General features: G+C 46.1%; 1 protein-coding gene across 1 annotated transcript in view; it reads left to right on the top strand.

Moving 5' to 3' along the window:
- Nucleotides 1-2,863: 2,863 nt before the first annotated feature.
- LOC129387519 (uncharacterized) overlaps nucleotides 2,864-26,685 on the top strand; it is a 64,216-nt gene continuing 40,394 nt past the window's right edge. The window contains exons 1-3 of the mRNA XM_055076495.1: nucleotides 2,864-2,953; nucleotides 16,252-16,354; nucleotides 18,286-18,380. Coding sequence (XP_054932470.1) covers nucleotides 2,864-2,953; nucleotides 16,252-16,354; nucleotides 18,286-18,380 — 288 coding nt within the window. The remainder of the gene's footprint in view (nucleotides 2,954-16,251; nucleotides 16,355-18,285; nucleotides 18,381-26,685) is intronic.

Below are 26,685 nucleotides of genomic sequence, written 5' to 3'. Positions count from 1 at the left end.
AAGCGCAGTTATTTTATTTAATCACCACTTGCCTAGTACTTGACAATTACGCGAATTGAACGCTTGCAACCAAAAAAAAAGGGGGATTGGGGGCGGGTCTGTGCACTACACGAGCACAGCACCTCTCATAGCAGGCAAGAATGCCCACTTGGGAAAGCGCCCCTGTGAGTCAAGCTACAAAGCGCATTCCATGCTTCAATATACGTCTCGCTGGAGATGTGCTGGAGATGCATTGGGAAATAACATCAGTATGCTGTAGTTAGCACCTCAACTATGACGGTGATAACTACATTATTGTGTCCATTCCTAGCCTTTTACATCGCGGAGTTTGACAGAGTTTAGACAATTACTATACTAGTAGTACTCTAATTATAGACACTGCACTAACAATAACTACTCAGCAACGGTGGAAACGTGAGCGAGAAACGTACGAACGGTTATTTGTGTAAAGAATGTCCCAAGAAAGATGAGAAAGATTCCGTTAATCTCGTGGTGGATTCGTGAGCCATGCGGAGCTCTGCAAGTTCTATGTTTTTGTCGAGTTGAAGTGAAATTCCCTGCAGTTCCCCTTTTCTTTTCTTGATACATCTCTTGTCGTCGTACGCTATATCTCTATTATGCAGTAAACCTGTATATGCTGATCTCGAACGCGTCGGCATGGTATGCTGATGCATTTGGAGGCAATCCCATAGCTAGCAACCAGTTGTAGGAGTTGAAGGAAATCCCACCGCTGGCGCCAGTTGTAGGAGTTGAGGAGGACTTCGGGATGAAAACTCTTGGGAGGTTTATTTACATTATTTACAGTGAGAGTCAATGAACCGTCTTAAAAGTCATTACGGGCCGGCAGCAACTCGGACGCTGCAGCCCGTCGCAAGAAGTTCGAGAGAGAAGAATCAAGGGAATGCTCTAGGAATCCTCCAGGAATGCTCTCGGTTTTCGTCTTTTAAGCCCTTCGGTAACTTGATGACACGTCACGTTCGGCCAGTGGGCGAGCCCGCTCAGATGACGCCATTTTCGGCCAATGGTAGGCGCCCGTGCGATGGAGTCACACCCGGCGAAGAGAGTCGCTGCTCGGGTGTTTGTCTGAGGGTTTACTTCTCCCTGCGGTCTTGCCTTGCTGCCTTGCAATGCGTCGTCGCCGTAGAGGGTAGGGGGCATCGCCGCCAGGTTGTCACGGCGCATTACAGCCGTCTTTCTTCGGGACCCACTTTACCCGCAAGAGTGCCAGGACGGAAGAGTCCCTTCCCCTCACTTGCGGGAAGAGCCAAGCAGTGAATAGCTCCACCGGCTGCACACGAAGTGGGGTCCGCCAACTTGTTTGCACGTGCCGTGCCTCAGGAATGTGGCATCTGCTTCTGCATTCCTTACTTAGCTGTGGTGCGATTCGATGTGGTCTGGGGAACTCAAAGTAGGCTCAGGAAACGGCCCTGTATCTAACAATGCTTCACACGTAACATTTTGCTCGATTGGCTAACTCGATTTTAGCTTTCATGCTTCGCGTTAATTTATCTTCACTTAAGACCACAAAGCGAAGTTCTTCGCTTGAGAACGCCAAAGAAATGAATGATATTATGGGGCCTGACGTGCCAAAACCACGATTCGATTATGAGGCACGCCGTAGTGGGGGGCACTCCGGATTAATTTTTACTTCGAGGGCATCTTCAACGTGGCCCTGATGCACGGGACATGTGCGTCTTTTTTGCGTTTCGCCCCAATTGAAATGCGGCCGCCGCTGCTGGGTTCCGATCCAGCGACCTCGTGCTTAGCAGCGCAACACCATAGCCGCCAAGCCACCGCGGCGGGTAACACCTAAGAAAAAAACGCGCGTAAGAGTAATATGTGGAACTATGAGCAAGTAAGTGGAATCTTTGAGTATCGATTATCGCTCCGATTAACTTCAGAGATCATGCTCAGTGTTTTACAACGCTCAACCGTGCCTACATGACCTGCTCTTCTGCTGTCACCACGCTCCCATTACGGATTATTAGAATTTTCGAGACCTGGCGCGGTTGCTGAACGGCTACAGCGTTGCGTTGCTAAGCACGAGGTGGCGGGTTCGTTTCCCGACCGCAGCGGCCGCATTTCGATGGAGCGAAATGCAAAAGCACTCGCGTGCCATGCGTTGGGTTTACGTTAAAGAAACTCAGGTGGTCAGAATTTTCCGGAGCCCAGTCACTATATCGTGCCTTATAATCAGACCGTCGTTTTGGCGCACAAAACGCCCCAACCTAATGTAATTGTGTAGAGTGTTTCCCATCATTTCAACCAGCTTTCACTCTGTTAGGTGTTCCATTGAAGACCTTCGCATGTGCCTTTCAGAATAGTACGGGGCTAAGCGCTAATAGCTTTTTTTTTTAATGACACTAGCCTTTTATTTGTCCTCCATCGTTATTGTACATGACGACGACACTTTTGTGCAAAGTGACAGGGTCTGCATCGGCTGTTGCATCGCATTCCTTTTAAGCGATGTTTTTAGCATGCTGTGACAAGCGCATTGATTCTTGCAGTTTCTCTCAACAACCACTGCAATGAAAATCTTTAGGCACGTAGATGATTTTTTTGTTTCTTTTTTATTCCTCCTAATACCTATAATTGCATCCCCGTGGTCGAAGGTGTCGTAGACGTTGTTGAAAAGTGTTCCGCGGGCCTTAATTTCGCGCGCGAGATGCCAACGGGGGCACGTTTGCAGTTTATTGACATCTCACTTATTTTGGATACCGTGCCCGTACGTTCCATGTATCAGACGCATTCCAAAAATGAGATTCTCAGATACGATTCGGCCTATTCGAAAGTGGTAAAAAGAAGGATTGCCCCGAGTTGCTTGCGTGTCGCTCACAGAGAATCGTGCTGGCACAAACTAGCCATGATTTCGACCGCACAGTTGGAACGACTAAATAGGCCAGGCTACCCGCAAGAAATGGTTCCGGTATGCGTCGAAAGCCTGATCAAGGAGGTAAAGCCAGCGTAAAAAGGAGGGGAAGGCGCGACAAGACGGCCTGGCCTACCAGGGGCGCAATCGGAGATCTTTGTTCGATACGCGTTCTGTTCGGTTGCTGCAACGTCACAAAGTGGCAGTATGCAAAATTCCTGAGAATGGGGCGGAGAGAGCAGCCAATCAGCAATCTGTGAACACCTCGGAAATATACTTCCCTGGTTTGTCGTCTACAAATGAATGCAATCTTTATCTAAAAATGATTTTTTACTTCTCATGCCTAAACACGTTTTCAAATTGTAGTACGTGTGACTGCTGCAATTTATAACTACTAGTTTCTCTGCGTCGTCCCTAGGTGCTGTCGCGCACAGCGAGAAGAAAAAATAAAAAAATAAAGGACGGGAACAGTGGCGCAATTTTCAAGAGGCAGCAACAACATTCCAGTGGCTCGCTGTCACCGGTGTAGGGGTCGATTTCGCTGTACAACTAACGAACTATTTGTTCCGAGAAACGAAAGCCGCGCCGGATTTCGCTTTCTGCCATTTCTTCAAACGCGTTTCGCATCGCCAGCGCAACAACCTAAGTTCCCACCGCAAGCGCCATTTTCTCGAATCAAACTATGGATTGGATCCGAACGTGCCATTCCGCAGCTGCCTGTTGGATCCACTCCACCAGAAGCTCCATGCGAAGCCGGTCCCGTAACGAGCGTATAATCGCTCCAAACTTCTCAACTCCCATCGGGTTCGGTGCCTAGCAGACGACGTGCTCGGTGGCAAAATGATTGACAGGAGCGGGTCGTCATTGTGACGTCACCAAAAACGTGGCCGCGCCTCGCGCCTGGCGACGTCGGCGCGGAGTGGGCCAATCGCGCGCGCCGGTAACCGAACGAACGCGCCGAACAACGATCTCCGATCGCACCCCTGTCAGCGGCGTTTGGTTGTGCTCTATACTCGCCGACACCATTCTGTGGCAACGAAGGGAAAGCTACGGAAGCAAAGCGCGCACAAGTGAGAGCGCTTCTGCAAAGAGTCCCGTGTTTTCATCCAGGTTAGTCTAAGCTGGGAAAGAAAAAAACATCAACACATTATTAGCAACAGTTAAACAACACACCACAAATGTAAAAGGTTACTTATCTTGCGGCTTTTCCATTTCGCGTCTTGGCAAACGCGAAAACGTCGCATGTGAAGCTGCGTCGATTCAGCGTTTGTTCCGAGCAACCAAAAGCACTGCCAAACGCTGGCGGACTACTTGGCGCCGTAACACATGTGTAGCAGCCACGCGCCCGTAGCTTTCCCTTCATCGCAACAGAAAGTTGGCCGCGAGTATACGTTCACAACCTCTCGCACCGCCTACAGAAGGTGGCTGCGAAGTGCGGTGTCCCCATATGGTCTTGTCCGCACCGGACAAGCTAGTACGCATGTGCGCTGCCATAAGTAACGGGCGCAGAAGAACTCGCTCCAAAAAGCACGCTGCGCATTTCGTTGCTTGTAGCGCTAAAGTCGTTTGTCCCCGCGGGGGCCTCTGCGTCAGCAGGCGCTTGGTGTGTTGCGACACCAAGTACCCGAGCACACGAGGGTTGGCCCCTCCCGCGCGTAGCCGTGTCTGCGGAAAGTGGGATCCTGTAGGTTGAGGCGATGCTGGGTGTTTGGACCTTTAAGACCCCCCGGCGGAGGCAACGCACCTCTTCGGCCTCTGCTTCACATACACGGCACCTCCAGGCTGACCCACTTGGAGGAAATCGGCAGTCACCTTTTCCTGCCCTTCTCTTCAATCGTCGTCTTTCTCTCTCACTTTCAATCTTTCCTGTCTTCTCTTCGCTTCTTTTTACTTCCAGAGTTTCAGGTGGCGACGGTTAACCTGGTGTAGTTATCGAACCTTGGGTATCGTATATTAGGTTATAGTGACTATGTGCAGCTGGCGTTTTCGTTGCTTTTGGGCTTCGTAGCGTCCCCTTGTTGGGCTCGGTAGTGGGCGGCTGGCATAGCTACCGAAGTGATATTTATTTTGATGGCTTTTTCATCATTCCCCCGACTCCCTGATCGCCCTCTTTCCAAGAGAGGGCGCACCCATGACTCCCAGAAACTTTTCGGCCAGACCAAAGAAATTTACCCAAAGTACCATGTCTTAAGTTGTGGAAACCCTGACAAAACAGCAAGAATTCTATCATCATTTGTTGTCGCAAAGTATCTTACTGAGAAACTAGGCCCCAGCTACAAAGTCACGAAAATGGCCAGCGGTGATCTGTTGCTCGAAGTTAGTGACAAGAAACAGTAGGAGAATCTGTCTGGACTTGTTGAAATTAATAGTACCGCCGTCTCAATAAATCCGCATTGTTCTTTGAATAGTACACGCGGAGTCATGAACAAGATCTCCCCGATTTGAGTGAAACCGAGTTGCTTGAAGGCTGGAAGGAACAGAACGTGACAAATGTCCAAAGAATAAAGATCAGGCGGGATGACAAAGAGATCCCCACTAAACACCTAATTTTGACATTCTGCACAAGCACTTTACCAGAATATATTGAAACAGGCTATATGAAAAATAAACTAAGATCCTACATTCCGAACCCGCGCCGCTGCTTTAAGTGCCAGCGATTTGTTCACGGCTCTCAGAGCTGCCGGGGCCGCACCACATGTGCAAAGTGCGCGTCAAACGAACATCCTGTCTTTAATTGCACTAAGGCACACCGCAGCGCAAACTGCGAGGGTGACCACCCTGCATACTCTCGGTCATGTCCTTCTTGGAAGAAGGAAAAGGAAATCATCACAAAAAGATCAAGGAGAACATTTCTTTTCATGAAGCGTGAAATCGTATTTCTTTCCTCCGTACCGCAGGGTATGCTGGTGCGGCGCGTAGGGGGGCAGCACCGCAGCAGACTGGGGCATCAGCCGGGCCCACAAAGAGTGTGGCCACGGCAGTGCCCTCAGCCCCCCAGGCGACAGTAGCGAGCGCTGCTGCGCCGTCTCTGAAGGAGGGCCCATCGACCTCTGGGTTGGTGGCCTCCAAGGCTCTGCTTTTCGAGACAAGGCCTTCCTTGAAAACACCCCGCTCTAGCGAGCGGAAGTCCAGCGGCTCCCAGGAGTCGATGGACACAACCACAAACCAGGCGGCGCATAAAGCGCGTCGGGAGCGGCGCACATCTGGTGACCGCTCCGAGAAAGACAAAACCCGGATCACGGGGCCTGGAAAGGCTCCATAAGCCAACTGGCTCCTCTTGACACACAGCATATAAACACAAACAATATGGATACACAAATATTACACTGGGACGTGAGAGGTTTGATCCACAACCTTGATGATATCAGAGAACTCGTACACAAATGCAAGCCAAAGGTGATGTGTGTTCAGGAGACACATCTTAAATCTACGCAAACAAGCTTTCTTAGGCAATTTCCGGAAAGACCGAGATGATGATGTTGCATCGTCCGGCGGGGTAGCAATAATAGTCGACAGAGGCGTTGCTTGTCGGCGACTGCAACTCCAAACTCCTCTTGAGGCAGTTGCTATCGAAGCAGCTCTATTCAATAAACTATTTACCATTGCGTCTTTATACATCCCCCCAAGTTATCAACTCTCTAGCACAACATTTCAAAGCTTTATTGTTGCGCTCCATCACCCTTACATAGTCGTCGGTGATCTAAACGCGCATAGCACACTGTGGGGCGACTCTCGCTGTGATGCGAGAGGGCGGCTTATAGAAAACATCCTATTTACATCAAGTTCCTGCTTGCTTAACAAGAAAAAGCTAACATTTTACAGCTCTACACAAAATATTTTCTTCGATAGATCTAAGCATAGCGTCTAGTACAATTGTGCCATATCTGGAGTGGTATGTCAATAATAACCCTTATGGAAGTGATCACTTCCCCATCGTTCTAAACCTTAAAAAACAAAGTGAGTGTCCTGCACATGTTCCTCGATGGAAAGTTGATTCAGCCGACGGGACGAAGTTTCGCGAACTGACACAGCTGCCCTGGAATGATATCTGTGAACTTAGCCTAGAAGATGCACTAGCATACATAACAGCGTTCATTATTGATGCTGCATCAGTATGTATCCCGCAAACAAAAGGGTCGCCTTCGGCACGACGTATTCCATGGTGGAATGAGGAGCGTAAGGAAGCCAGGAAAATGCAAAACAAGGCTTGGAATCTCCTCCGTAACTCCCCAACCACAGAGAATCTAATTAATTCAAGGCGATCAAGTCCAAAGGTAGAAGAACGCGCCGGCGCGCTAAAAGGTAAAGTTGGAAAAACTACATAAGCAGCATCAATTCATATACAGACGAACGAAAACTTGGAACAGGGTGAACAAAATAAAAGGCCGCGAAATTCATCCCTTACCTTTATTAAATACACGAGGAGACACTCTCGAGGATCAGGCAGATTGTCTTGGAGCCCATTTCGAGCACATTTCCAGTACATCTCATTACACCGATACATTCCTAAAATACCAGCGCATAGCAGAACCGATGAATTTGGGTCGGAAAAGCACATCCAACGAAGTATACAATCGTCCATTTAAAATGGCTGTGTTCAAGTCCTCACTGCACTGCTGCAACAAGTCCGCTCCAGCAAGTGACAGAATACTGTATGAGATCATCAGACACACCCTGAAAGCCAAAAAACACTACTGTCACTCTTCAACTCTATGTTCTCCGCCGGCTACATTCCGTTTGCCTGGAAAGAAGCAATCGTAATCCCTATTCTCAAAGAGGGCAAGGATCCTTCCTCACCCAACAGTTATACGGGTATAGCTCTGACAAGTTGTCTATGCAAACTGTTTGAGAAAATGATTAACCGTCGCCTCATCCATTTTATGGAAAGCAACTGGATACTCGATCCTTTACAATGCGGTTTTAGGGAGGGTAGATCCACAACAGATCACCTTGTTCGCATCGAGACAAATATCCGTCACGCCATTGTCCACAAACAATTTTTCTTGTCCATATTTTTAGATATCGAGAAGGCATACCATACAACCTGGCGCTTTGAAATCCTCCGTGATCTGTTTGAACTGGGAGTTCGAGGCAACTTGCTGTACGTGATTCAGTTACCTCTCTAACCGCACGTCCCGTGTTAGAGTTGGTTCTGTCTTGTCCATTTGCACAAGAGGCTGGTGTTCCACAAGGAGGTGTGCTGAGCTGCACTCTTTTTATTGTGAAAATGAACTCGATCCAGACTGCCAAACCACGTAGTATGTTTTATTCTGAACATGTGGATGACATCCAGATAGGTTTTAAATGATGTAATCTAAGTATCTGTGAGCGGCAAGTACAGCTTTGCATAAATAAATCGTCTAAGTGGGCGGAAGAAAATGGTTTTAAGCTAAACCCTCAAAAAAGTACGTGCGCCCTGTTCTGTAACAAGAGAGGTATACTGGTGGACCCCGTAATCAATCTCAATGGAGAACGGTTATCTGTTAGCTGTGAACACACATTCTTAGGGATCCTTCTAGACAATAAGCCAACTTTTGTGCCACACCTGAAGTATCTTAAGGCAAAGTGCCTCAAGACTATGAATCTGCTGAAGCTATTGTCACGCACAGCTTGGGGAAGCGACAGGAGATGCCTCATAATGTTGTACAAAAGTCGAAGATTAACACGCCTTGACTATGGGGTCATAGTCTATAGTTCTGCTGGAACCAGTACTCTGAAAATGCTAGACCCTGTCCACCACTTAGGCATCCGCCTTGCAACAGGCACCTTTAGAACTAGTCCTGTGCAAAGCTTTTACGTTGAATCTTATGAATGATCTCTATACTACCAAAGGATATATTTAAGTCTTTCGTATGCCTTGAAGGTAAAATGAACTGTGGATCATCCATGTCATTCAATTATTCATGACTCCTTCTCGGCCAGGTTGTTCCGTAATGGCCCAGGTGTCCGGCCTCCTCTGTCCGTCAGGTTGGAAGCATTCTCGGAAAAAACAGGGGTCCCTCTTTTAGAGAATGTCTTAATGGCTCCCACTCGGCTTCCACCGCCTTGGGAGTGGCAAACTATCCAATGTGACATCTCTTTCTTAGAACTATAGAAACAAGCACCTGAGGCTCACATACAATCTCATTTTCTTGAACTTAAAGAGAAGTATTCCTGTGACGAATTTTACACAGATGCTTCGAAGTCTCCTGCTGGTGTTGCTTACGCAGCTCTCGGGCCGTCATTTTCTACATCTGGGGCACTAAACCCACACACCAGTATCCTTACCGCAGAAGCGTACGCCATACTTTCGGCTATTAAACACGTAAGGCGCAGAAATGTCGCTAAGGCTGTTGTCTTTACAGACTCATTAAGTGTCGTGAGAGCCCTGATTAGCTTACGAAAGCATAAGAATCCCGTTTTGAATGAGCTGTATAGCTTGTTGTGCTCCGCATATATGTGCAACCAAGCGATTATCCTTTGCTGGGTACCTGGCCATAAAGGTATAGAAGGCAACGTAGCTGCTGACGAAAACGCTACGTCAGTGAGTTTTAGCGACACAGATGGAAATATCCCCATTCCTGCCACAGACCTAAAGCCCTTTCTGCGCCGTAAATTGAGGAATCATTGACAAGCAGAGAGGGATACACGAACATTGAATAAGTTACACATTATAAAACCAAAATTGCGGAATTGGATAAGTAACAAAACAGCACGGTACAAGGAAGTACTTCTTTGCCGATTAAGAATAGGACACACTTACAGTACGCACTCCTACCTCTTGACTGGCGGGGATTCTCCTACTTGCAGTAGGTGCGGCGATAAATTCACAGTGCTCTATGTACTTATCCAGTGCCCTGGAGTAGAAAGAGAGAGGAAAAAGGTATTTGCCTTCTGCATATCGGGAAAATATACCCTTTCAGCCTGCATTTTTTCTTAGTGATGAACCGCTTTTTAAACTGCAAATAGTCTTATATTTCTTAGCCGAAACCGACACTCTGGAAATAATTTGACCAGGAAATTTTAACACGTGATTACCAGCGCTTGTGTTAGAGGGTCGTCTTGATGCTCTAGCGTAACTGTTCTTTCGTTTCCGTATGTTTTTTTATCAAAACACCATTACCATCGTACACGTCCATAACTAATCTGTGTGATTATTTTAGTAGCTATATATTTACGCGATTTACAGCGAAATGTTTAGGCCCTTATACAGCCATGTCACACGTACCATAATGAATTCACTGTCCACGCCATTTACAATAAATCCTTAAAACTACCATTTGTCATGGCGCTCTTTGGCCATAACTGGCCCTTGCGCCATTAAAAACCACACATCATCAATGTGGTTTGTAGGATTCCACTTTCTTGGAGGCTATGGTGTTGGGCTACTGAGTACGAGGTCGCGGGATCGAATCCCGGCCACGGCGGCCGCATTTCGATGGGGGCGAAATGCGAAAATACCCGTGGTGCTTAGATTTAGGGGCACGTTAAAGAACCCCAGGTTGTCGAAATTTCCGGAGCCCTCCACTACGGTGTGCCTCATAATCATAAAGTGGTTTTGGCGCGTAAAACCTCATAATTAATTTTTTTAGCTTTCTTGGGGGAAAATGCAACGTCGGTCAAACTGTCCGGTGCTTATACGACAGGCTGACAGAGCACAAGTGCAACACAGGCGCGATTGCGGGTCCGGGGCATTTGGCAAATCGCCGCCGTAGGTGCCAGTGCCGGCCCGTTTCGAAGCCACACGTGTTCTCGGTGAGTTTGAAAAAGAAAAGGAAGTAGGCTGTCATACGAAGCATTCTGCACAAGAGAAGAGGGAAGTAATTCGATCAGCGCCCTCTCAGTCGGTGTGACAGAGAAGGAGGTGTACTTCATAAGTTGGGCTTGGCAATGACACGCATGCGCAGCAGTATGGTCTCACTTTTCCAAATATTCTTTTAAAAATATTTTCCGCTGTACGTCATCATCATCATCATCATCAGCCTAGTTACGCCCACTGCAGGGCAAAGGCCTCTCCCAGACTTCTCCAACTACCCCGGTCATGTACTAACTGCGGCCATGTTGTCCCTGCAAACGTCTTAATGTCATCCGCCCACCTAACATTCTGCCGCCCCCTACTACGCTTCCCTTCCCTTGGAATCCAGTCCGTAAACCTTAATGACCATCGGTTATCTTCCCTCCTCATTACATGTCCGGCCCATGCCCATTTCTTTTTCTTGATTTCAACTAAGATGTCATTTACCCGCGTTTGTTCCCTCACCCAATCTGCTCTTTTCTTATCCCTTAACGTTACACCTATCATGCTTCTCTCCATAGCTTGTTGCGTCGTCCTCAATTTCAGCAGAACCCTTTTCGTAAGCCTCCAGGTTTCTAACCGTAGGTGAGTACTGGTAAGACACAGCTGTTATACACTTTCCTCTTGAGGGATAGTGGCAACCTGCTGTTCATGATTTGAGAATGCCTTCCAAACGCACCCCAGCCCATTCTTATTCTTCTGGTTATTTCAGTCTCATGATCCGGATCCGTGGTCACTACCTGCCCTAAGTAGATGTATTCCCTTACCACTTCCAGTGCCTCGCTACCTATCGTAAACTGCTGTTCTCTTCCGAGACTGTTAAACATTACTTTAGTTTTCTGTAGATTAATTTTCAGACCCACCCTTCTGCTTTGCCTCTCCAGGTCAGTGAGCATGCATTACAATTGGTCTCCTGAGTTACTAAGCAAGGCAATATCATCAGCGAATCGCAAGTTGCTAAGGTATTCTCCATCAACTTTTATCCCCAGTTCTTCCCACTCCAGGTCTCTGAATACCTCCTGTAAACATGCTGTGAATAGCATTCGAGATATCGTATCTCCCTGTCTGACGCCTTTCTTTATTGGGATATTGTTGCTTTCTTTGTGGAGGATAACGGTGGCTATGGAATCGCTATAGATATCTTCGAGTATCTTTGCATATGGCTCATCTACACCCTGATTCCGTAGTGCCTTCATGATTGCTGAGGTTTCGACTGAATCAAATGCTTTTTCGTAATCAATGAAGGCTATATATAAGGGTTGGTTATATTCCGCACATTTCTCTATCACCTGATTGATAGTGTGAATTTGGCCAATTGTTGAGTGGCCTTTACGGAATCCTGCCTGCTCCTTTGGTTGACAGAAGTCTAAGGTATTCCTGATTCTATTTGCGATTACCTTAGTAAATACTTTGTAGGCAACGAACAGTAAGCTGATCGGTGTATAATTTTTCAAGTCCTTGGCGTCCCCTTTCTTATGGATTAGGATTATGTTAGCGTTCTTCCAAGATTCCGGTACGTTCGAGGTCATGAGGCATTGTGCATATAGGGCGGCCAATCATTCTAGGACAGTGTTCCCACCATCCTTCAACAAATCTGCTGTTACCTGATCGTCCCCAGCTGCCTTCCCCCTTTACATAGCTCCCAAGGCGTTCTTTACCTCTTCCGGTGTTACTTGTGGGATTTCAAGTTCCTCTAGACTATTCTCTCTCACCTTATCGTCGTGGGTGTTACTGGTACTGTATAAATATCTATAAAACTATTCAGCCACTTGAACTATCTCATCCATATTAGTAACGATATTGCCGGCTTTGTCTCTTAACGCACACATCTGATTCTTGCCTATTCCTAGTTTCTTCTTCACTGCTTTTAGGCTTCCTCCGTTCCTGAGAGCCTGTTCAGTTCTATCCATATTATAGTTCCTTATGTCCGCTGTCTTACGCTCGTTGATAGTTCTGCCAGTTCTATTCTAGGTGTAGGGTTAGAGGCTTTCATACATTGGCGTTTCTTGATCAGATCTTTCGTCTCCTGCGATAGCGTACTGGTTTCCTGTTTAACGGCGTTACCACCGACTTCTATTGCGCACTCCTTAATGATGCCCATAACAATGTCGCTCATTGCTTCAACACTATGGTCCTCTTCCTGGGTTAAAGCCGAATACCTGTTCTGTAGCTTGATCCGGAATTCCTCTAGTTTCCCTCTTACCGCTAACTCATTGATTGGCTTCTTATGTACCAGTTTCTTCCGTTCCCTCCTCAAGTCAAGGCTAATTCGAGTTCTTACCATCCTATGGTCACTGCAGTGCACCTTGCCGAGCACGTCTACATCTTGTATGATGCCAGGGTTCGCGCAGAGTATGAAGTCGATTTCATTTCTAGTCTCACCATTCGGGCTCCTCCACGCCCACTTTCGGCTAACCCACTAGCGGAAAAAGGTATTCATCATCCGCATATTATTCTGTTCTGCAAACACTACTAATAACTCTCCTCTGCTATTCCTAGAGCCTATGCCATATTCCCCCACTGACTTGTCTCCGGCCTGCTTCTTGCCTACCCTGGCATTGAAATCGCCCATCAGTATAGTGTATTTTGTTTGCACTCTACCCATCGCCGATTCCACGTCTTCATAGAAGCTTTCGACTTCCTGGTCATCATGACTGGATGTAGGGGCGTAGATCTGTACAACCTTCATTTTGTACCTCTTATTAAGTTTCACAACAAGACATGCCACCCTCTCGTTAATGCTATAGAATCCCTGTATGTTACCAGCTATGTTCTTATTAAACAGGAATCCGACTCCTAGTTCTCGTCTCTCTGCTAAGCCCCGGTAGCACAGGACGTGCCCGCTTTTTAGCACTGTATATGCTTCTCTTGGCCTCCTAACTTCACTGACCCCTATTATATCCCATTTACTGCCCTCTAATTCCTCCAATAGCACTGCTAGACTCGCCTCACTAGAAACGTTCTAGCGTTAAACGTTGCCGTCAGTTGATAGTCTAGCGTCCATCTGTGCACTTCCTTTCCTAGTGTTTCTTTCTTCGCTGTAAATGTTTATAATCCACTTGAACAAGCTCGCCCATCTTTCAGCTATAAATACAAATTTTGAAATTTGAGTGGCTTATCTTAGACGAAGGGGACCGAAGGAACATTATTCCTACTCGTCTTGTGTAGCTTGCCAATTAGGTTGCTAATTAGTTGTGCTTAATTACGCAAACTAATAATATTATTTTGGGGGCATAAGTCGTATTTCAAACGTAGACAGTGTCCAGTAATGTTGTTCTCACGACGCTTTATTTCTCGTGGGATTCTTTCTCATGAATGCTCGCGAGATAGCAATCACATCGTTGCGCGCCTGCTCGTCTGGACCGCGGCGCTATGAAACGCGTTTTCCGAGACAGAAACCCCTGCGCAAAGCCAAGTGTGTTTGTGTATGGATGTTCAGCGCCACTTTGTTTCTTGTCGTTGAGGACCATGGTAGATTTTAATCTTCACAACGAATGCGCTGACGTAGCAAGACGTCGTGGCTGACTGCATTTTTTTTACTCTGGCGATGAGCATGCGGGCTTTGTTCTTTCTATGTACTATTGAGAGGGCTGCCATGCAGGCGCACATGAGCACGACGACGTATGCTTTTTTGCAGTTCGCTGCCGTTCTTCAGAGCCCCGAAAATAGAAGCGCGCAAATGAAAATGTCACGGAAAAACCTTCATTGGGTGTTTCTTAGCACGCTCCACAACACTTAAATATGACTTACGCCCTAAAATGAATATGTAAGAAGTTGCATAATCAAACGTGAGAGATTAACTGAGTAATGCTACTTAAAAATTATTATCAGTAGCCCACGATGACTATAAACAATGTGCCATTTATCTCGTTCATCTAGAGGATAACGTTTTATTTTTGCAGATTGGCTCACGTTACGCGAAAGGTCCGGTATGCCAACTCGTCGTAGTTCTACTGACCGCCATTTGGCGTCAGTTGTTCTGCCATAGCAGCTGTTAGAAAAGTGAAAAAAATGAGTGCTCCCGTTAAAGTGACGAAATAGATTACTGAACACTCAAAAGAATTTATAATGGCGACAGTGAACACCAAAGTTTCTTTGTTGGGGCTAAAAAGCGTCAAAAGCCACAAAACTTACACGCGACAAACAATAAATCAATTTCAAAAGCGAAGTAACGAGTACCATAAACCCAAATCTGTTTAACACCCTGATCTTTAGTGGTAAAGTTTCCGTGCAAAACGTTCGGCATGCAAAGATAACTGGCGGTAATTTTCAGTCAAATGATGTTTGCGCAGCACAGGCATTTAAAACCCCGTTGTTTGTTTGTTTTTGTCATTGCAGGTTCCAGTATTTTTCAGCGCGCTACCTGTAAACTGGCTCCGTGTCATCGCCGCATTCTGTCTCGTAAGATTTACGTTTGCTTTCTCTAGCACTTGAATATTTCTGTGCGTTACATATATTGTTCCGCTAGGTATTGGTTACACGCGCAGATCAAAATGCGCGCAGAGTTGAATACCTCAACAAAATCTAAGTATTGCATCTTGCTGTGACATAGACCTCGGGTGAGTCTATCTTTAATTTGCGATTCACTGGTCCCGGAGCCCCGATACTTATCGTAAACAATGGCGCGGATTAGTCTCAACGAACAGTTTCAGCATCGCGCTATAGCGAAGTAGCGTGGCCATCTGGGCTAGTGAAGGTGCTGGGACAGCGATGAAAAGAAGGTGTCGTGTATTCTTTCCCTCCCTACCTCGTTCACCCTTTTCGCCATGAATCTACTGAAGGGCAACCCACGAGGTGTCCTCTGGCGTTAGAGGTACCGCTATTATCTGTGCGCGAGTGCCCAGGGATCGCTCGGACGGTTAAAAACTCGGTGCATGCGAACATATGCACTCGCACGATCGTGATCGAAAATTGGTCGTAGAATTCAGCTGCGCCTTTCACTAGTCGCGGGACAGGCCTATAAGGTGTAGTGGCAGGGATGGCCATTGAAATGGACGATCTTGATCTCAGATATCAATACTAACCTATACTCTAATATGCCACTCCTCTTGGAAGTGCTAAAAATGTAGCAGGGGGGTGTTCTTGCACCTATAATAAAAGAAGTAGCTTCGCACCTACATAAAACTGCAGATTTCAGGTGCATCGTAGTGCGAAAATATAACTTGCTGGAATGTCCATAAAGTTTAGAGTGGGGTACAAATAAAGTGTGGCGCTGGAACCTGGCGTCGAACGCGTTTCCCGCTTCCTGCGATGCCTAGCTGAAATAGCGTATATAGTTCGTCGAGAAGGCTTGTATTGCGAAAAAAGAATTCTTCACTAAGCTTAACTAGTATAGGTCCATAGCCGGGGAGAGAGTGCAAGCACAGGAACGGGGGGGGGGGGGGGGGAGAGGATGTAGAACTGACCGCGTTGCAGGAAACTAGAAAGTATGTTTGCTAGGAATAGATTTACACCTTATATGGAGGCTTGGTGGAAAATTAATCCTCTCTTTCTCATTACTTTGCCTTTGACTTCGTAGTGAATTTGCAATGATTCTTCAGGTCACATTCCGCGGTTTCTTTTTACGCTTACGGCATGTAGACTTTCCTCTGTGTCGCACAATTTGCAGGTCTTCAACGGCGCCACGATCGCCGAATGCCTCTATAGCCTTGTCCAAGAGCGAGACTTTCCCGTCACCCTGAAACCTTTTCCCACCTACTCAAAGGCCATTGGTGAGCATTCAAGTGGGCTTCTAACGGCGCTAAAATTCAACGAAGTCCTCTTTCCAGAAGGCAGCTTGTGAAATTATGCTACTTAATTTAAATCGCTTTCGGGAATAAGCAACTGTTAAAAGGCTATTAAAAAGAGCAAGTTGCTCGGTATTCTGCGTTTTTGAGAATTACTGTAATTCATGCTTATTCGCAGAAACGCCGCCCGTAATACAGTCGAGTCTATTTCTTTTTCTTTTTGATCGAAACGAGGATGTATTATGTAAATTATCGCATGTAAGTATTGACGTGAGTGCGTGTGATCCAGAAGCAATAATAATTTAGTTGCGAAATATTTCACGTATATCCATGCTATCAACACTGTCAGCGCAAGCTTCGATAGCTTAAGTAGTGCTCTGTTCGACAGTGATATTTTGTTTTGCATTTGCGCATACATATTGTGGGTATAGTCGCAGAGAGTCGGAGGACCGCTATTAGTGAATAAACATTTTCCATCCTGTCATTTTGGTCGGACATGTTGTCAATGTCTTCGCACAGCTCGACCACCGGGACTCCGATCGCACTTCAGGTGTTGCGGGCATCTGACGATATTTAAGAAAAATGGCGTATTTGGCAGCTGCTACTGCTCCATTGAGGTCTGACGCGTAGACTTTGACATTGTATGTCTTGTTAAAGCCAGTGCCGGAAAAAGTTGTGGTTGTGCTTTGTGCAGGTTCTCCGCAAGTAATTACAACAGCCCTGACTTGCAGGATGTCGCATGCAATACCTAAAAGGGCCCTCGAAAACTTTTCAAGCAACTGTCCTTGCGTTGCAGGTTGCGCAGACTGATGGTTGGAGGTGCTTTTTGCATACGTCAAAGCACCGATATCGAAATATTTATACTTAACGCAAATAATATTTTATCGAGTTCCATCTACCAGCCTCCGACGTCGTAACGCCGTCGTTGTCGTTTTACAACTGGGTATATAACAGAATAGACATGACGGGGTGGCGGTGCATGACCCAAGCATACATAAGATGATGGACGTGTCACGGGATTAACGACATCACATATTTGTCATGACTGTAATAGTATGAATCGCATAATGGCATCGTGTTCCTTTGTTTACCTCCATATATATCAGGACATTCTTATCATGTCACGCACGCATGTCTCTTACATATATGCTGATACATAAACAGTTAAAGAAGTGAACACGATGCCATGGCCTCAGGTCATTCACGAAAATCACCTTATGATATGTATGCATTTCATGTTATTCATCTCATGCATGTCAGGTCATTCATGTCATGGATATCTTGATACACAGCGTCTTAGAAATTCACCTGACATATATGACAATCATGTCATGACATGGATGGCAGCACGCAACGTCGGACAAATATTGTTATTAAAGTGGCCAATGACGATCCTTCAATGGCTCAGTGGTGCGAGGACGATAACATTGGCAATTCCATTATATGAGGAAAGACTCCAGCAATGACCCGCCGTTGCCATATCAAATTACATTACTGGCGCATTCAGCCATCGTGGGCGGCAATATTGAACCAGCTTATCCGCTGCGTTGAAAATATTAGCTGTAGAATGGAAAAAAGCCGTACATTCAGTTCAGTCAATCTCACCTGTTCTTGGGTGTGGGGGTACCTGACGTTATACGCCCGAATATATTGTCCATTCATAAACATAGCCGCGCCAATGTTCTAACCATTAGTCCGGATTTTGAAATTTCTCTGCTTAACAACTTCATGCGGCGCACACTTATCGTTGTACGATAACTGTAGAATTAGTAAGTTCAATTATCTCTCAAACAGTCAATCTCCAACCGCGCCTTAAAAAGTGTTCGAAGGCCCGGTTTACCACAGTTCCCATTTCACATGAGAATTCTTTTATAAATGTCAATCATGGCTGTGTTTTTTTTTTTTTTTTTTTTCAGATGTCAGCATCACTCGGATGTTTACTGTTGCTTACGTCGGTGTCTCCGCAATAGCTATTGGAGCGGATTTGATCCTATTGCTCACCGTGAAATCTGTAAGTGCAAAATAAAACGAACCTCTGATGTTTTGCGCACCGAACCCACAATCTGATTATGAGGCACTTTGGCGAGCCTCATAATCGGATTAATTTTTCACCACCTGGAGTGCCATTAACGCGCGCCCTGCGCATGGTACATGGTGGGGGGGGGGGATATCTAGCGTTCCGCCTCCATCCTAATGCCGCCACTGAGGAAGTGATTGATCTCGCGCCCTGTAACTCAGCAGAGCCACACCATAGCCGCTGGACTACCGCGGCTGGTACAAAATTAATAAGCACTGTCCTTCGTCGTAGTTATCGCTAAGGGCGAGCCAATATTTGAAATTGTTATCACGAGCGGTATAGTTTTTGACATTCGACTCGTATTTTATTCTAGATTTCACTATACCAATGTGTCCAATATTCGTTTCTGACCTATTATAACGGGTAAGAATACCTATTTGATGTATATTGAAAAAAAATCTGCAAATGCAGAAAGTGACTCTTACGAATGGTCCTGAGAAATGAGAAAGTATGCGGTATCTGAGCAAATATTCAAAAGAAGAGTTTTCTCGAATTATTGGCGCTCGATTCGATTCAGAAATTTGCCTATTGAAACATTCTTTATAGGCAAGTACAACATGCCGCAAAAGGTCGCGTAGTCACAAATCGCCTATTGGCAATGGTGGTGGTAGCAGAATGGTTCCGTCGATGCTTTTACCTTCTTATCGAGAACGATCCAATCCATTTTATAGAGCGTTCTTTTTTTTGTTCATTTAATATGACGTGGCATCTTCGACGTGGGACACGGTTTTGTGATACTTACTGAAGCGATTTAAGTAAGCATGGCCAGAGTTTCTGCCGCGTTCAGACGGAGGGAACACCTAGCGTGATGTGTGCGCCCGTGTTTGAGCCTACAATCAGCTTCGGAGATCAGTTTTGTATTTCTGAAAATTCGTATCACTGATGTGATCTTACTGACGCATTATCACTGAATTGTGCGCTTTGGCAGCAATGAGTAGTTACGAAACGTATGACGATTCTAACAGCGTGGGAACAGCGTGTCACGTTATTGTGACGGTGGAAAACGACGTAGTGTCAAAACTTTGCGTTACAAATTTAACGCTTTATTAGCGAACTTGAGCCCAACAAAAGAAGTAACACTCGAGCACAAGGACAGCGGCGAGCAATGTCGCCGATCGCCGAAAATTTGGTCTACGGGTCAAGCGCGTCGTTTTTTATAGATGACTCGTCGAAAGCGCGCTCTGTGTTGTTTCTTGCACTGTCGTGTTGTAAGCGAAGGTTACGTATCGAAGGACAGCGTCCCGTGCGTTGTGCTCGACGTGGACGTACATCGCTACGTCGATGAGCGTCTTGTTCAGGCGTTCCGTTAAGGCGCATTCACACTAGGCCAACACGACATGGATTTCAGTCTGCCGCCTGTTTGCGACAGCGTCTTTTCCTTCGTGTCGGCACCTCTGCCATAATGTGCCGACGCTTGTGATCAGGGGATGGTCGGCAGAGAGCTCGTAAAAACCATTCCTCTGTCAGTATTGAGGACTTCTCGCGCACCATGTCGCAGCAGGATGTTCTGGAGGCAGAATTTCGCTACTTCTGCCGCACTACCTTTGGGTAGGCCTTTCGTTTTGGCTTAGCTGGTAAGGTAGTCGGTGGCCACTACGATTCATCATCATCATCATCAGCCTGCTTACGCCCACTGCACTGCAAAGGCCTCTCCCATACTTCTCCAACTACCCCGGTCATGTATTATGGCCATGTTGTCCCTGCAAACGTCTTAATCTCATCCGCCCACCTAACTTTCTGCCGCCCCCTGCTACGCTTCCCTTCCCTTGGAATCCAGTCCGTAACCCTTAATGACCATCGTTTGTCTTCTCTCCTCAATACATGTCCTGCCCATGCCCATTTCTTTTTCTTGATTTCAACTAAAATGTCATTAACTAGCGTTTGTTCCCTCACCTAATCTGCTCTTATCCCTTAACGTTACACCCATCATTCTTCTTTCCATAGCTCGTTGCGTCGTCCTCAATTTAAGTAGAACCTTTTTCGTACGCCTCCAGGTTTCTGTACCGTACGTGAGTGCGGGGCAGAAACCTATGATTCACTTCTTTCCAAATGTTGACGTCGGAAAGGGTCCTAAGAAATCCATCCCGATCTGCTGCAACGGTCGGCAAGGAGGCTCGATCGGCTGCTGTAATTTCGCTGGCCTTCTCGGTGGTGTCGTGCCTTGCTGGCAGTCTCTGCATGTCTTGCCGCAATGGGGGCCGTAGTCGGTCAGGCGCGCTCAATAGCACGTCTTCCGTATGTCTGCGAGCGTTCGGGAAAACCCGAGGTGCCTGGCTGTCTCATCATTATGCAGGGCATCTGGTCGGATTGTTACGGGCACAAAGAGGCGCTAGTTTACATGGATTGGAGAATTGTTTACGAGGACATGGTTTCGTAGCGAAATGAAGATAATCCACGCCTAAGCACCCTCGGGACAAATTCAGTCTTGATTTCCAAATATTCAGCAAGGCTTCTTAGTTCTGGGTCTGTTCGCTGCTTCCTTGCAGGTCACCGGCTATTACTGTCCCCAGGAAGGTGTCCTCATCTTGGTCGTCTTGCAGTGATGGGTCGATGGGGGCGTGCGACAGGCAATCCGCATGAGTGTTTCCGTCCGCACTTGTAGGCAATGGGGACGTCAAATTCTTGCGATCTAAAGCTCCACCGTGCAAGGTGCCGTGAAGGGTCTGAAGTTTGGCAGCCATCACAATGTGTGATGGTCGCTAACTGCTTTGAAAGGTCTATCTATAGGTGAGGTCGAAACATTTTGGTAGCCCAAATGATGGCAAGGCATTCTTTTTCCCTTCTTACAATAATCAGCTTGAGCTCCTATAGCGTGCGGGTAGTGTAACCTATGACTCTTTCCAGCCTGTCTTTTCCTTTGAATAACATGGCACCGAGACTTATGCTGCTTGCGTCGGTATGGGTCTCCGTATCGGCGTTTTCTTCGAAGTGGGCGAGTACTGGGGCCCTCTAACGTAAAACTATTCCAATATGTTTCTATTCCAATCTCCCGACGTCAAATTTGCGTAACCACCGACGCAAGCACCGGGAGGTCACCCGCGTGGTTGTCTGAACAGACCAATCAGACGCTCTCCTCGTTCATAGGAGGTCACTTTTGTTTGCTTGAAAAACGAATAACATTGCCTACACTGAGCGGCTTGTCGTATCTAATTGGCTGACAAGAGGCGAGGAGAACGCTCAAGTGGAGAGGGATTCGATGGGGCCGAGCCACTGAACTGAATATTGATAACCGGATGAAAAGGGTGGTGGTGCCGGCGTCTGCGATTGGTCGGCTTTTCCTTACTTAGCTTGTGGTGGCTGGTCGAAAATCGCGGTGGCATGCAACGGAAGCTTAGGAATGACGCTAAAACTAAACCTCAGCAAAGAAGAGTTGGCATAACGAGGTGGTAAGCGTGCCGAAAGTGCTCGACAACGTTACACGGCCACGCAAGAACCTTTATTATACGCAAATACACCCATGCTCTCCGGCAGGTGCGAGTAGCCAGCGTCTCAGCGATCGGCGGCAGCCACCTTTTATTCCTTTCGGAACGGGGCAGCCTGCGGCTATTCCGAAGAAAATTCAGTTTTGTTCGGCATATTAATGCATCTTTATCGCGTACACGTCAATTTGACGCGGTGAGCTTGTGCGGTTTTGTGACGTCGCGTGACAAGCAGGTGAAGTGGGTGCAGCCCGAAATCTTTTTACCAATAGCCGAGGGCTATGGCGAAAAGGGGTCGAATCAGAAATAATTGTGTTTCTTTTTTCTGTCAAATCATGCATAATCAGTGTGTAAACATCATATCAGATGGGGAAGTATCGCGGTTTTCGTGACGTCGCGTGACAGACAGGTAAAGTGGGGGTGGTCGAAAAAATTTTTGACCAATCGTGGAGGGCTGATAGCAGAATTGGAATAGAAAAGTTTGGAATAGTTTTACGTTATAGCGCCCCTGGTGGTAACTGCAGGCGTCGTCTAAGCTCTTGGAATGCTTCGCCTTGCGGCGCTTGCCACTTGAACTCGACGTCTGATTTCGTGAGATGGGCAAATGGCTCGGCAATGCGAGAAAATTACTTAACAAACCGCCTATAGTAGGCACAGAGGCCAAGGAATCTGCGTACTGCTTTCTTGTCGACTAACTACAGTAATTTCGCTATCCGAGCTGTTTTCTGCGGTTCTGAACGGGCTCCGAACTTGCTAATGAGGTGGCCCAGGAACATGAGCTGTTCGTACGCAAAGCGGCACTTATCCGGATTCAGGGTTAGCCCGGAGGACTCGATTGCCTCGTCAACGATTCCAAGCCACCTGAGGTGATCGCAGAAGTTTCTGGCAATGACGACGTCATCCAGGTAGATGCCCCGCAGGGGCGCTTGCGTCAGCAGGCGTTTGGTGTGTTGCAACACCAAACATCCCTCCTAATTATCCCTCCAATTATAAATCCCTCTTAATGATCAGCTTACTAAAACGGAATATAAAACTACATACATGAACGTCCGGCGCCATACATAGCTGTCGGATATTTTAACGTACATAACACATTGTGGGGACACTCTCGTTACAATGCGAGAGGTCTCCTAATTGAAAACTGTCTTTTTTTCCTCAGGAGTATGTATGTTTAATAAAAAAGAACCAACGTACCGCAGGGTGGCACATAATACATACTCCTCCATTGATTTAAGCATAGTGTCGCGTACACTAATGCCGTACCTATAGTGGTCCGTTCTCAAGAACCCCTTTGGGAGTGACCACTTTTCAGTTTTGTTAAACTTAACAAAACAGTATGGATGCTTGCCACACGCTCCCCGGTAGAAGGTTGAATCAGCTAACTGGGAACTCTTCCGAGAGCTACCATATATAATCTGGCATGAAATTGACTGTTTTAATATAGACGATGCTGTGGCGTATATGAGGGGCTTTATAATTGAGGCTGCCACAAAATGCATCTGTGAAACTAACGGACTGTCAAATAAGCGTCGTATCCCATGGTAGAATGAAGACTGTAAAAATGCAGGCAAAAACCAAAACAAAGCTTGGGGACGACTTCGCCACATCTCAACCACCGAAAACTTGATTACTACTAAAAAAAATAAAGGTTCAGGGTAGAAGAACACGTCGACGTGCTAAAATAGAGAGTTGGGAGAAGTACATCTGTGGTATAACTTCCTACGAGGACGAGACGAAAGTGGAATAGGGTAAATAAATTATTACCCGCCAGACGCGTCCTCTACCCTTAGTAACTATCCATGGTGATAGCCTGGAATATCAGGCGCATTGTCTTGGCGAACACTTTCAATGTGTTTAGAGTGCATCGTACTATACAGAAACTTTCCTGGGGTTCAAAGAATGTGAAAAGAGACAGCCGCTTGAATCACAAAGGTTATCGAGTGAGGCTTGCAATCGTCCATTTAGCTTAGCTGAATTTAAGGCATCTCTCGCTATCGCCGAAATTCGGCGCCAGGCGGCGATCGTATTATGTATGAAATGATTAGATACCTACACCCTTAAGCACTGAAAACGCTCCTGGGTCATTCCACGCGAAACGTCTCAGACCCCAAAAGCGACCGTGGTCGATTTTCGGGAAAAAAAATTGGGCTGGATGTCTTTTGTGTGAAGGTTTTGCCGAAGTATTTTCGTCGAAAAAAGTTATTTTTAATCATGTGAGCGCTTTCTGAAGTTCCCGAGAAGAAGCAAAAGTTGGCTGTAGGTATTTTTTTTATTGAAGTCTGAAAGCAGATGCAATAACAAACTTTATTTTAGAGCAATGTACTGGGATTCTTTATTTAATATAACGTTATAATTGAATGTATTTTACAATTTTCCGTATTTATTTGGCTCAGTAAAGAAGCAAAAGAAGATACTTTTTGATAAATTGTTTGCATTAACTGCGTTAACAATTCAGCTGGAGTAATATTTCCCCCTTTTTCCCTATTGGTATAGTGTATGCTAAAAATAATTCGAAATTATTAAGAAATATATTTTTGGAAAGAAATACTTCCAAGTTGGCAAAAATGACTGTTTTGCAAGACTCAGGCCAAATTTATTGACTAAGCACCTCCAGATAAAAATATGTCACATAGCTCAATGTGCGCACCTACCTCTTAGCTTGCGAAATAGTAATATTTAGATTCGAGTAAATATGTTTGAAGCAAGAAATTTTTTTTTGAAGTCAGCAACCCCTGTCACCAGTTGGCACTGCGTAAGTGCCGCCGCTCTCATTGTCTGTGTGTCGTCTGCTTTTTCCTCGTCTCTACACGACTGCCTCTAACTTTTCAATACAAACGTACCCACTTACTGCAGTTAACAAAAAGTTGATTATTCAATTTTAGTTAATTGGGATGCTGACAGCAATAATTGTCATCGCACTTTGTGTCCCCCTGGCCACATCACTTATTTGCACAGGTGGTTTTCGCGTGCCCCCCAGTGTTTAACTTCAAGAAAAACCAAAAAGCTTAATTTTGAACACCCGTTATAATTAGTCCATGTGGAAATTTTCGACGTCCGTTTGTTTTTCGCTCTTTCGGTGCTGAAAAAACGCAAAGAAAACGGCTTCCCTCAATCTTCCTGACGACGTTTGTTTTCCCTACATCTATATTCATGTGTTTGTCAGATGAGAATAGCGTGATCAACTAACAGACGCCGACGGCGGCAGACAACGCTTCCTTCAGCGGCTTTTAATGGAATGCGTACATACGAAGTTGCAACGAAAGGACATCGGAAAGAATACGGTACAGTACTCAGTCCAACACCATGAGAATGGATGTGAAATCCATGCTTCAGTTACATGCCTTCAGGCGTCAATTTCTTCCTAATATGAAGGTGACAAAATGTTTCTAGCATTAAGTTACGATTTGGAATCTTTGCGCAGTTCACCTAGAGCGCCGGAACTGAATCAGATTTGCCGCGAGGCTAATATTTGAAGGCATCATCTAACACGATGCTTTCTATATCAATTGCGCGATGTTTCCGTGAACATACTGAGGTTTTATAATCTCCCCATTTACAGTGCGCCATATATTGAAGTATGTTAGAAAAGTCAAAATGTTATACAGTGAGACTAAAAGAATGCAATGCAGCCTAGATAGTCCTATGAGCTCTCTCGGCCCAAAGAACTACTACAACACAACTTACTGCAGCGAGCAGCGACTGACAACTGAGCATCGTTTGACCGACATAGGTCAGCGTCTTCTTGCGATGGGCTGGCTGACGATGACGATGCGGCGATTTGTATGCAGCACAAGCAACCTTACCTTCACCAATACATTTCGAAAATCGCTTCGAAGTTGTGCTCCGACACAATGTTTAGACATGCAAAACACTGCCGAGGGTGGACAGTCATCACACTGGCCATCGTTGATGCCCACCCTTCCCTCGGCCTAGTTCCAGGAAGTCGAATCTGCGAAGCTTGCAAGCGGCAGTTGTATACTGCTCAAAAGTTGGCAAACTTGCTATTGCCAGAATAACATATCGACGCTCTGTCTGGAGGTAGTGAAAGTGAGTCTGAATTGGGTGGTACTGGAACAGAAAAGGAGGCCTTAGAAAGAGGTGTTGGCAGCAGTATGAAAAGGAAACAACTGCAGCGCGCACGACACTTTTACGCAAAAATGAAAGTGAAAAAAATTGCGACAAAACGCCAAGGGAATAACGGCTACGTCCCCATATCTGTGCCAATCATCGACCCTTGACGAACAAGAGGGCGATGAGCTCCTCCTGAATGATTATGTCTGCTTGATGCAAGACCTGAAAAAAAAGTTTTCCCAAGAACAAAGCCGAGGAAAACAATACAGTGCCTAACCGTAGCCCTTCAATCTTGGTCTCGTGAAAAAATGATGAAGTTCTTTGGTGCACCGGAACGAAAAGTTCGCGAGCAAGTGAATCCATCGGCCAGAGCTTTCTACGAGGATAATTCAATGTCTTATTGCCTACCACGAAAAAAGGACACTCTGAAAGGCCACCAAAAGCGACTATTGTTGATGGACCTGAAGGAAATCCATGAAGAATAAAAGAATATTTACTATTTATAGTGTGCTTTCTCGACGTTCGCCGCTTTGCTTCCTCCACATATTGTCCTGGCTGGTGGAAGCGGTACACACACAGTCTGTGTCTGCATGAGTCATCAAAACTTTAATGCTTCATTCCGTAACCTCCAGCAGACAAGTGAAGAGCTCTTAGCTGCACTTGTATGTCGACTTGATAACCAAGATTGCATTTTGGTCAAATGCGCATCCTGCCCTGGCACAAATCACGTTGAGAATCTGCTTCAACAA

Source organism: Dermacentor andersoni, chromosome 2, assembly GCF_023375885.2.
Source record: "Dermacentor andersoni chromosome 2, qqDerAnde1_hic_scaffold, whole genome shotgun sequence".
NCBI lineage: Eukaryota > Metazoa > Arthropoda > Arachnida > Ixodida > Ixodidae > Dermacentor > Dermacentor andersoni.
This window is presented reverse-complemented; position numbering and strand designations above follow the sequence as displayed.